The sequence below is a fragment of the Berghia stephanieae genome, chromosome 3 (genome assembly GCF_034508935.2).
Source record: "Berghia stephanieae isolate SIO BIC M18660-M18661 chromosome 3, UCSD_Bste_1.3, whole genome shotgun sequence".
Taxonomy (NCBI): Eukaryota; Metazoa; Mollusca; class Gastropoda; order Nudibranchia; family Aeolidiidae; genus Berghia; species Berghia stephanieae.
The window spans coordinates 44,225,741-44,238,439 of record NC_088362.1 but is presented as its reverse complement, the minus strand read 5'-3'; the positions used below and the strand labels follow the sequence as shown (position 1 = coordinate 44,238,439).

The window sequence follows — 12,699 nt, the reverse complement described above, 5'->3', positions numbered from 1 at the left end:
TTATTCATTACGTTGTTATCATTCGTGTCACTTTGACCACTAGACTTTCTTGCATCGAAATTAATGAAGCTCCATCTAAATAATTACAGTCTATATACTTATAATCATTAACCATTAATTTTTCATCACAAATAATCATCGTTCACACTCCTACATGTTCCACTCATGCTCATTTGCAATCAAGTGAAACGAAAAGAAGAAAACCATCAGGACCGGATTCTGTCAGAGACCCAAATAAGGATTAAACAAAAAATCTCTGCTACTTTTTGCCAATATCTTGAATGAAAGACATAAATCCCAGAAAACAGAGGAAAATCAATACTTTAGTCAAAAACCATCAAATGCCAAACTAAAATTCCCAAAAATAAAGAAGAACCCCACAAAAGAAGCTCCAACAAGAATTGAAACCAAATTTGAAATACAAACTATAGCATTTCGTGGACACCAGATAAATGTTTAGACAGATGAACCTATCCACAAAGGAAGTGGTTGTGGGTTTTTAATAAATTATCCAAATAAAATATGTAATAAAAACTTCAATTCCTGCGGAAGTTCTTGCTCAAACTACGAGGCTGAAGCAGTTGTAATGGAAAGCTCTTTGCAGCAACTCTCCTTTGTTTTCAAGTTAAACTTTTCTAAACCGTCCCACACTGCACACAAATGGTCAAACTATGGATAAATACAAATAAGCTCAAATTAAATGAAGAAAAAACCGAGATGATAGTTTTCAAGAAGAAAACCTCGCCCACGATTGTTGAAAGCATCAATGTCCTTGAAAACAGCATCGACAACTCACCATCCGTCAGAAACCTCGGCTTTAACTATGATGAAAATCTTGACATGACCAGGCATATCACAAAAGTCTGTCAGTCAGTAAACTCCAATCTGAGAAACATAAATCGAATAAGAGATCTAGTGGGCACTGAGACGGCTAAAATAATCACCCATGCCCTCGTGACAAGTATCGACTATTGCAATGGCCTTTTATCTGATTTACCCGCTAAAACAACAAGGGCTTTGCAAGTGGATCAAAACAACGCCGCTAGAGTCATATCCAGGACCAGAGGATATAAGAGAATAATCCTGGTTCTGAAATCCCTACATTGGCATCCAATTGCCCAACGAATTGAATTCAAAGTAGATTGCATCACCTACAAATGCTTACATTCACAAGCTCCTGACTATATCAAATCTCTCTTAAACGTGAATATACCATCAAGAAATCTTCGATCCTCCATCTCCAGTCAATTCGAAACTAGAAGGTCTTCATGAAGAACAACATTTTCCAACATATATTTCTCTAATACAGCTCCAAAAATCTGGAATTCCATGTCCCCAACAACCAAAAACTCTCTAAATTTTAACTCTTTCAAGTCCACTTTAAACGCTGAGCTGCTTAAAATAGCCTTAATTTAGTTTAATGTTCTTCAAACTAAGCTTTCAGTGCTGTGGTTTATTTTATTTTCCCTTTGTGAATTCATGGAATTTACGCTCTATACAAATGATTTATTATTATGATTATTATTATTATTATTATTATTATTATTATTATTATTATTATTATTTATTATTATTATTATTATTATTATTATATCATTATTATTATTATCATCATCATCATTATTATTATTATTATTATTATTATTATTATTATTATTATTATTATTATTATTATTATTATTATTATTATCATTATTATTAATATTATTATTATTATTATTATTATTTATTATTATTATTATTATTATTATTATTATTATTATTATTATTATTATTATTATTATTATTATTTTTATTATCACATCATCATCATCATCATCATCATTATTATTATTATTATTATTATTATTATTATTATTATTATTATCATCATTATTATTATTATTATTATTATTATTATTATTATTATTATTATTATTATTATTATTATTATCATTATTATTATTATTATTATTATCATTATTATTATTATTATTATTATCATTATTATTATTATTATTATTATTATTATTATTATTATTATTATCATTATTATTCTTTTTATTATCACATTATTATTATTATTATTATTATTATTATTATTATTATTATTATTATTTTTATTATTATTATTATTATTATTATTATTATTATTATTATTATTATTATTATTATCATTATTTATTATTATTATTATTATTATTATTATTATTATTATTATTATTATTATTATTATTAATTTTTATTACTATATTATTATTATTATTATTATTATTATTATTATTATTATTATTATTATTATTATTATTATTATTATTATTATTATTATATCATCATTATTATTATTAATACTGTACTCTTCACAGACTCGATATTGGTATTTTTATGACCCAGATTACAATAAAATCTCTTAAACCTTCAACAGCTTAACATCTCAACTAGATGACAACTTTCACATTTACTGTAAACACCACGCATTGATCTCATATATATTTTATGCTGTAGAACAACCCTGAGATATCAGTATTAGCCATGCACTTAAAGCAAAGGACTTTAAACAAAGTAAGCGTGGACCTCATTTCCTTTTTTTGAAATACGATGACTTCTGCCATGCGCAGAGCCATTTCCATTTTATTGGAGTACTCTGACTAAATCTCAAGTGTTTACCTTAGATACCTCTAAATTCTCTATAAACTACTCTCTGAATTCCCTGCGATTAATGCAATAATACGAGTTGCAATGATTAAAATCTTTATATCATTGATAAAGGTCAACTTTAGGCTTATGAAATTCTGACCACTTTTCCTTTCAATCACTAAATTAGTTTAAAACTAAATTTTAAAATTAATAAAAAGGCAATCGTTCCCGTATGGAACGGTGGACACGCCCCCTTTTACTGCATCATATTTTGGTTTTATGCAAGTCAACTCTTAAAGTTTAATTTCAAACTTATATGTAGGATATGTATGCTTTTACCTAATAATAATGTAACTAATATTTTTTTGTTTCAAAATGACAAAGTATATATTTTATGACAAATAAAAACTGTTTACAATCACAGGTGCGAAGTTACTTCCGCCATCTGTACAAAAGTAGCATTACCATATTTCAACAAGAAGTACTGGTTATCTTTCCCTCGTTTTGATCTTATAAATGAAAACTACGATCCCTACCATTCGTAGCTCGATTATTGCATTTATAAACGCAACACGTATGAACCATGATGGTTTTGTAGATTTAAGTCAATAATCCTTGAGAAATATTCAATTAACTTTGAATCGAAGCGAGGGAAAATCGCGAAAGATAGCGCCTCATTTAACTAATCATCAGACAAGAAGAGTGTAATGATAGCGCCGACCTTCCTGTTCGTCAAACGAAAAGAGACACTTCCGGTATGACACAGCTGATCGACCCACCGGAAATTCCTCTCCGTTGGCCGTCCTGTCATTTAGTTCAATGGTATTAGCTGAGATACAGGCTTGTACAAATTGTATACTTCGACTTGTACTAGGGGCGCGACCATTGCGCATTTTAGAGGAGTAGTCCGCATTTCTTCTCTACTAAGTATAGCCACGACTCGTTAACAGTACTATTTAAAGCGTAGCAAATAGTTCGTTTATGCAGGTTTAGAATTACAGAAACCGGAGTAAACCCCGGGACATGACTCTGATAGACTACTCCGTTTTTTAAAAAAATCACATTATGTTAAAACGTATAATTAAATCTCATACATTTAATTAACATTTGATAACGCAATCTGATTCATGCAATTAGTTTGTTTTGCTTTCATGTTTGGGATTTTGAAATTATTTTGTCTCGTAGATTGATATCACCAACCCAACCAGCGGCAAATGAGTACAAAATATCGTGCTTCTGTACATCGTTCGATTCAATTTTCTTTAATATTAAATAATCATGTCCAATAATATTGCAGCCCGGAAAAATACAGGTAGCCTATTATTTAAAAGTGCATGACCGCAGACAATAAAGAGACCCAGGTTAATGTTCCACGATAAACTATTACCATCTCCTATTGATAAATAAATGTCTGAACCGTGTCATTTGTGTATCTCTCCCCTACCTTTGGTCCGCCAGTCCATCCTATTTTAAATGTGGCTTAATATGTAAACAAAACGTTTGCAGATTATGAGTCTGCCAAATATGTTTATGTGCCCATCGAAACCGTGTTGTCATATGCGCTTCAGTTAATAAAGGGCGGCTGCCAGATTGAATTGCTTTTAACCCTGATTGGTTTGATCGACGAATCATTGGTTGTTTACTAATCTAATCCCATTTCCTTTGCAGTGTCTCATGCGTATTTAAAGAAAATTCTATCCCGCATCTCAATTATCAAAAGCAATAATAATAGTAATAATGATGATGATGATAATAATAATAATAATAATAATAATAATAATAATAATAATAATAATAATGATAATAATAATAAATAATAATAATAATAATAATAATAATAATAATGATGATGATAATAATAATAATAATAATAATAATAATAATAATAATAATAATAATAATAATAATGATAATAATAATACTAATAATAATAATAATAATAATAATAATAATAATAATAATAATAATAACAATAATGATGATGATGATGATGATGATTATGATGATGACGATACTAAGAATTATAATAATAATAATAATAATAATAATAATAATAATAATAATAATAATAATAATGATGATGATGATGATGATGATGATGATGATGATGATGATGATGATGATGACGATGACGATAATAATAATAATAATAATAATAATAATAATAATAATAATAATAATAATAATAATAATAATAATAATAATAACAATAATAATAATATCATTATTATTATTATTATTATTATTATTATTATTATTATTATTATTATTATTATTATTATTATTATTATAAGCTGGGGAGGGTTCCTGACCTCCCATAGTGGGCAGGGAGGTACTTACTGTGTTGTCTATACCCCTATATCTGTTTTCCAATTTGCTTTCTGTCTTGTCTTAGAATGAGATTTTGTCCTGACCCTGGCCGCATACCCTGGCTGGGAGGGAAACATTCGAATGTATGGTTAGGTTTGGGAGATGATATTTTTTTCCTTGTAAGTCATCTCTCTGTTATGCACTGTATTATGTTTTGTATAAATATTATATACGATTTGTAAACATTTGAGTGTAATCCTCTTAGTGGAGACCTGTGCTTGTGTCTGGATGAGACTTTTAGATGATCTCAAACTAAGTATTTTGATAGTGTGCTCTTGGAATCTACATATGGTTCCTATTTGAACCAATTCCCCTTTGTCTTCCTTTTTCCTGGGTGCTTTAATTGTAATTCTAGAACTTTTTACTTTCCCATTTTCTTCCTTTTTACTGGCGCTGGTATGACCGTAATGTGTTGCTAGCGCCGTAAAACCCTTAAAAACAAACAAACACACATATTATTATAACCATCATGAATGTCATACTATATGCTTTTGTATATATGGACTTTCAAAACAATTGTATTAAAAATAATATAAACATGATTTTGTTTTGATAACCCGATAATATGCTGTACATGTCAGGCTTTTCTTTATAAGAATAACAAACAAGTCGATTACAGTTAAAGTATATAGTTGAGCTTTGTATCCACATTGTATTATGAGAAACGTAATTATTTATTGCAGACAATTATGATAGATATGCACAAGCTGGAAATGTTACAAATACTATCTAGTGTAAAACAATCGTTGAAAGAGTTTGGGAGAAATATGTCAATGGAGAGTAAAGCTTGTAATTCTAAAAGCTTTTGAAAATGTAATATCATGCAGAATTAAGCAAGCGAACGGGAATAGATGTACGAAACGATGTAAACGTGGAATATAGTAGAAAATGAAAGGAGAAATGCAAATCTATGTAATTTTTTTCTCCTGTGTATTAGTATGTCAAGAATCCTCGAACTTACTCTACTTTAGTTATAGAAACCATAATAATTACCTACCCGATATTGTTTTATCTGAAAATAAATTTTTCGATAATCTGTTAAATCTAGAAACGTCAAAAAGTATGGGTTCTGATGACTTGCATCCTTTTCCACTGAGAGAGGTGGCATTTGAGATCTGTCAACCTCTCACAATATTTTTTGATAAATCCGTAAGAACAGGTATTTTACCCGTAAAAGCGAACGTCACTAATGTTATTAATAAAAGGTGACAGAGGCTCTGCTTCAAACTATCGACCAAATCGCCTTACCAGTGTTTTATTTACAACGCGTGTATTGTGAAAGATCATATAATGGCATTTATTGAGTCTCGTAATATGTTGCACAAGAGTCAAAATGGTTTTAGATATTGTCGATCGTGTATCACGCAGTTATTGCCAGTGATGAACAACTTTACTAAAAATTGATAAACAAAGAAAAATTGACACATTGATGTGATTTATTTAGATTTCATGAAGGCTTTCAACTCTGTTCCTCACGAGTCGTATTCAAAGGGTTTTGTTTAAAATTGAGGCTTCAGGATTAGGAACGGCCATTACTGGGATCCCTCAGGGTGGGGTACTTTATTTAGAATTTACATAAATGATCTTAATATCATAAATTCAAATTGTAACATGACAATATTGGCAACTCTTGCAAAATTATTTATATGCTTTATCTTTATGGTCTACATATTTGCAACTAAGTTCCAATGTTAAACATGTAAAACACCTTTTGATTGCTACGTGGACCAGTTGGTACTTATTTACTATGTCACGGATACAGAAAATATATTAGTATCGTTTTCTTTTTCGATAAGAAAACTTCGATGTTCATATCCATGATTGGATTAATGGGGCCAACAGAATGATTGGTCTTGTTTGTAGGAGTTTTTCTTATATGATTGTCATCATGCTTCTCCAGTTATATAAATCCGTCATTAGACTCGTACTTGAATATGATAACTATATATTATAGGACAAATTACAAATGTCCAAAACGGATATTAAAGCCCGTGAGCGAAAATGGAAGTGTGACTTACGAGGAAAGGTTAGAATACTTAGCCCGTCCATCTTTATAATACATACGAAAGCAGGTTAACCTTATATGATAATACAAAACTGTACAAATTGACCACAATACATTTGTAAGTACTCTCAAGTAAAATTTGTCTAGAGGAGAAATACAAAATTTTCATCACTTAAAATTAATTAATATTTTTGATTGCTTATGATGTAATTGATGATCATATTTATAATCATATCTAGGAATTTTGTGACCTGAACCTTTCTTTTTTTTCAGGGTGTCTAAGGTCGTTGACTAAAGCAACCCTTTCAATGCTATATCATGTTATTAGCCAAGGGAAATACAATGCATTGTAATATTCAAAATTAGTACAGGCGTGAATAAATTATCGGGATGTGTCACTAACAGCCGAAAACATAAATATGAAACACAGTGAGCTCAGATGAGAAGAGATCCATGTCCACCCCAATTAAAGAGAATAGCTGATGTTTAGGCTTTGTGTTCCAGTACTGGAGTCCAAGTCCCAGCATGTTACAAGAGTTGTTACATCCCCTGTACCACCAGCCAGATCCAGCGTTTGCCGCACAGTTTTTGTCTGCGTCTTCATCGTGGTCGGCATCCCAGGTAGAAAATGGAACGTTTTGTATTGGAGAAAAACAGTCACCAAAATATGTTCCCGGTGGAGGATTCCGTTGCTCATATTTCAAAGAAACTGTTGTGGTAAATCTATAATTTTCATTTTCGTTGGAAACCCTAAAATCGTTATAAATTCGATAAACAATTGGAGTATTATCTCTTGAACGAAAATAGTATATGGAGTACATTTTATTGCAACCGGCTTTGGAGAGTCTGTGCCAGGCGTATAGTCCGCCCCAGTAATGTGATAGATCATCAAATAAACCATTTACGTACTCAGTCCATGTTTTGTTGAAAGACTTCTTGCCGATGTTGATCATCATGTTATAATGGGAGTAACTGGTCTTCCTGTTCACATAGCAATAAACAAAAAATGGCTTCAACCCAGAATGCTCTGGATCAATATAAACGAAGTGTACTCCTGATTTGTAGTTTGCTCCAATCAGATCCCGACAGTTTTTGTGACACTGTTTACATCTTTTACCGAAAAACCCGTCCACACAATTGCATGAATGGGTTGTCAAGTCCCATGTCCCATGAGCACAGTGTTTGGTCATATAAATGTGATCATTATTTTTTATTGTACAGCCAGAGATCAAAGGACACTCTTTGTGATGAAAGCACATTCCATTCTTATCCAGACTAGCTCCAATACAAGACTTGTCTGAGCCACAAAGCAACATACAATCTACAAGACTGCGAGAATTCTCAATTTCAATGGAACATTCCCTTTGAATTCTATCTGATAAGTCACATAAAACGTGTTCTTTCAAAAATTTTGATGAAATCACATCCTGGCAGGATGCGACCACAAAAAGTAAAAATATCGGATAGAAAACCGCCATGATACTCATCTCAAAGCAACTCCTCTGTTAAAGTCCTGCTATAAACAAGAGAGGAGAATAAAATTCTTATGTCATTGGGTGTAACGTTTTGTCTATTAAAGAGAGAAAGAGAGGCTATGGTGAGGCGTATTCATATCTATATATAGACAAACATGTGAAGACTTAGGTTTCTTTCCATGTTTGAAAAAAGTAACAAACAAAACCCTGAAATAATAAGCCAAATCATTGGAAAATAATTATTTCTGACACGTTTGTGAATTGATTAATCATTGTTATGTTCCTAATGGAATCAAATTTCCTAACAATTACGCTCCATTATTATACAACATTTCACCAATACACAACTTGACTGATGTTGACTTAAGCACATTATGTGGTCCACCGGCTCTAATCGTATCAAGTCTAGATAAACCAGATATAATAATAATAATAATAATAATAATAATAATAATAATAATAATAATAATAATAATAATAATAATAATAATAATAATATATCTTTATTGTCCTCAAAAAAGTGGCAAAAATAGATCCGAAAGGTAGGAAGGGGCAGTACCTTCAAGACAACGATACACTAAAACAAAAGCTTTGAATTTAATCCTTTTCTCAACAGGCAGCCAATGCAAGTCATGAAGCAGATGTCTATTATTATTATCATCATCATTATTATTATTATTATTATTATTATTATTATTATTATTATTATTATTATTATTATTATTATTATTATTATTATCATTATTATTATTATTATTATTATTATTATTATTATTATTTATTATTATTATTATTATTATTGTTGTTGTTGTTGTTATTATTATTATTATTATTATTATTATTATTATTATTATTATTATTATTATTATTATTATTATTATTATGTAATATGTGAAACTGTGTGGTGTAATTTTGTGATTGTTGTGGTTTGTAATCCAAATGAGCGAAATAGTCTGGGTTCAAACTTATTCTGTGTTATATAGACTGCAGTTAAGAGCTACACACCAAAACATATACTACAATCGGCTCAGGTTAAATCTACGGGTGATTAAGAATAACTTAGGATCATTTATAAAATGATTAATAAAATAATAAGTGCGGCTATGTGGTCTATTGGTATGGCACTTGCCTTCGAATTAGAAGTTCCTGGGTTCGAGTATCACTCGGGGCGGCGCATAGATGAGTCCTTGGAACAGGCTCTTTACTCAAAGTCTCACCGTACTCAGGTGTAAAAACCTGGCGGTTAACGTTGTTTCTGTCGGAAGAAGTGGTATTATTGCCTAAAAGGCGTCATGTCTTGTCTTACATGTTAAGTGTTGTTGTTTGCTAGGGACAAGCGCTTTGATCACGTTTAGTGGATATTGTGCTATATAAATGATCAAGGTGTATTGGGGTTTTTTTTTTCTCCAACTGATAAGCCAAATGCGCCAAGAGAGTCCTAGCACCCATTGTAAGAAAAACAATTGGATTCAAAAGCTTTAATTAGATTAGTTAAAGGAAAAAAAGACAAAGTGAATGAAATCACAGGAAATGATGAAAAATAAGCATAATTTACTGTGTTCCAAATAAAAAGTTCTGTCAAACATTTGATGCGTTGCAATTTTTCAATATAAAGCTTTTTTACACGTTTTCTATACAGTTCCCATTAGTTTTTCACGTAATTATTCATTCACTGTGTTGTCTTGAATAATGAAAACAACTTCCTATTCATAAAAAAGATTGAGTTCATAATAACATATTATTGATTGACAATGTCTTGTTTCATCGATTACGTCAATTGATAATTCTTTATCTTTGAAATTGCACCAAGTCATTTGGTCCATTGGTTAAGGTCGTAGTCCACCACGATCAATGGTCTTTTGCTGCGAGCAAAGAGCCGTTCTTGTTCTGCGACAGACTCAAGCTCCCTCTTTAATTGAGTGGATTCAACATTGGTTCCGTTATTGAAAAATAATAAACAAAAATGAATATAGCAGCATAAAAAAAAGAACCAAATACAATGCACGGAACGGTTCGGGCTCAAATTCATTCTTCGGCCAACAATAACAAAAAACCCAATGAAAACATAAATGCATTACTAGAAATAACAGATCGACGACAGAGAGGAATTTGGCACGTCTTCTCTGTAGAAAAATCTTGGAATTCTTTATTATTATTATTATTATTATTATTATTATTATTATTATTATTATTATTATTATTATTATTATTATTATTATTATATTGAGTAGAGGAAGAAGAAGAAGAAGAAGAAGAAGAAGAAGAAGAAGAAGAAGAAGAAGAAGAAGAAGAAGAAGAAGAAGAAGAAGAAGAAGAAGAAGCACAACGACGACGACAACAACAACAACTAGAAAATATACAACATCAAGAAAAAGATGGAGACTGCAAAAGGAAGAGGAGAAAGAAGAGGGACAGACAGGAGATGAGGACGAGGAGGAGGAGGAGCATAGTTGTCATTGAAAAAGGCCACTACTCATATTCTCTCACCGTACTCAGATGTAAAATGATTACCTGGCAGTTAACAGCGTCGTCTCTGTCGGAAAAAACCCTGTAATATCGCCTAACAAGCTTCGTGTCTCGTCTGTCATGTTAAATGGTGCTGTTGTCGTCAGGGACGTCAGTGCTTTTGTAAAGCACTTTGAGCACGTTTAGTGGATATAGCGCTATATAAAAGCTCAGGTATTTTGGGGTTTTTGTTAAGGGTACTGTGCGTTTAACAATACGAAGAAGCGGAGGAGAATGAGGAGAAGGAAGAAGATGTGGTGGTAGTGTGGTGCTAGAAGAGGAGGAGGAGGAAGAGAAGAAGGAAGAAGTGGTGGTGGTGGTGATGGAGGAGGAGGAGAAGAAGGAGCAAAATGGGAAAAAGAAGAAGAAGAAGAAGAAGAAGAAGAAGGAGAAGAAGAAGAAGAAGAAGAAGAAGAAGAAGAAGAAGAAGAAGAAGAAGAAGAAGAAGAAGAAGAAGAAGAAGAAGAAGAAGAAGAAGAAGAAGAAGAAGAAAAAGAACAAAAAAGAAGAAGAAGAAGAAGAAGAAGAAGGAGGAGGAGGAGGAGGAGGAGGAGGAGGAGGAGGAGGAGGAGAGTGTCACGTCTATGTAGGAGGTTGGCAAGGGAGGAGATAGGTATAGATAGGAGTTATATAGTTTTCCCCATAGACAGCGTCGGGTGCCAATTTTTTTCCCATTTAATTGATGGTTAAAATTTTCCTAATACTTTGACTGGTAGTAATAGAATGTTTTAAGTTTAAAGAAATAGGTAATAGTGGAGTGGTAGGTATTGGCACGTTGTATAGGGATAGGTAGGTTCAGAAGGTAAGTATTAAGCCCCGTTAAAGAAAAGCATTTTTATATAAATTACAGAATTGCCGCATATATTAACAAGATAACACATAATTAGCCAAATAATAATAATGTGGGTTTTAATCATTAAAAGCATTCTTTGAGTATTGATCTGCATCCCGTATCACAAAGACTATTCATTTCTCTTTTGAGAGGCCTTATCTGATTGGCGTGAGAAGTCTCCGTTCTATCTGACAACAGCCATTCAGGCTAGCAGTCAGTAATCGGTTTCGTATTAGGCGTTCGGCTTGGTCTTTCACAGGATGTGGTCTGACATTACACTGATTCACATTGGGTCATTCAACATGAAGTGTTTGTTGATAACATATTCATGTTGGATGATTAAAGGCTGACGGTTACGGTCATAACTGGTCTGTGAAAGGAGCTGTGAAAGATACCGGAGCAAATATTTGACTAGGTTGCAACATTTTAGTATTCAATGAATAGTGGAGTCGTGAGGGATTCCAAACAATACCCTTGACATCTCCACTATCCATGAGTTAATCCATAAATTAAATCAATGGGGCTCATTGAGTTAGCGGGATGGGGAAGGATATGTAACAATGAGAACATAATAATCAATGCATATAAATACTAAATAGAACTATCAAGTAATGGCGATATCACATTGATAATTCATTCCGTTGTGAAGGGATAATATATAAAATACATATATATATATATATATATATATATATATATATATATATATATATATATATATATATATATATATATATAACATTAAGATAGTGAAGGAATATTTTTATAGGAAACATGGGTTTCAATTATGAGTTATTGATGCCTGTTAATTTTTTTGGTTGTGTCTACTTTCTGCCAGGCGAAAACACAATATTAGTTACCACTTTTACCCACGATTATAATGGCATTAATTAATA

General features: G+C 31.4%; 2 protein-coding genes across 2 annotated transcripts; one reads left to right on the top strand and one right to left on the bottom strand.

Moving 5' to 3' along the window:
- Window positions 1-717: 717 nt before the first annotated feature.
- LOC144969248 (uncharacterized) lies at window positions 718-1,272 on the top strand. Its single transcript, XM_078908359.1, has one exon. It carries the CDS (start codon window positions 718-720, stop codon window positions 1,270-1,272), a length of 555 nt encoding a protein of 184 aa, XP_078764485.1.
- A 4,372-nt stretch (window positions 1,273-5,644) lies between these two features.
- Window positions 5,645-8,564, bottom strand: LOC144969553 (fibrinogen-like protein 1). Its single transcript, XM_078908694.1, has one exon. The coding sequence runs from the start codon at window positions 8,476-8,478 to the stop codon at window positions 7,390-7,392; it is 1,089 nt and encodes a 362-aa protein (XP_078764820.1). The 5' UTR covers window positions 8,479-8,564; the 3' UTR covers window positions 5,645-7,389.
- Window positions 8,565-12,699: the final 4,135 nt, after the last annotated feature.

Coding starts and splice junctions, on each gene's coding strand:
- LOC144969248 (XM_078908359.1), top strand. CDS start 718: ATGATAGTTTTCAAGAAGAAAACCTCGCCCACGATTGTTGAAAGCATC.
- LOC144969553 (XM_078908694.1), bottom strand. CDS start 8,478: ATGAGTATCATGGCGGTTTTCTATCCGATATTTTTACTTTTTGTGGTC.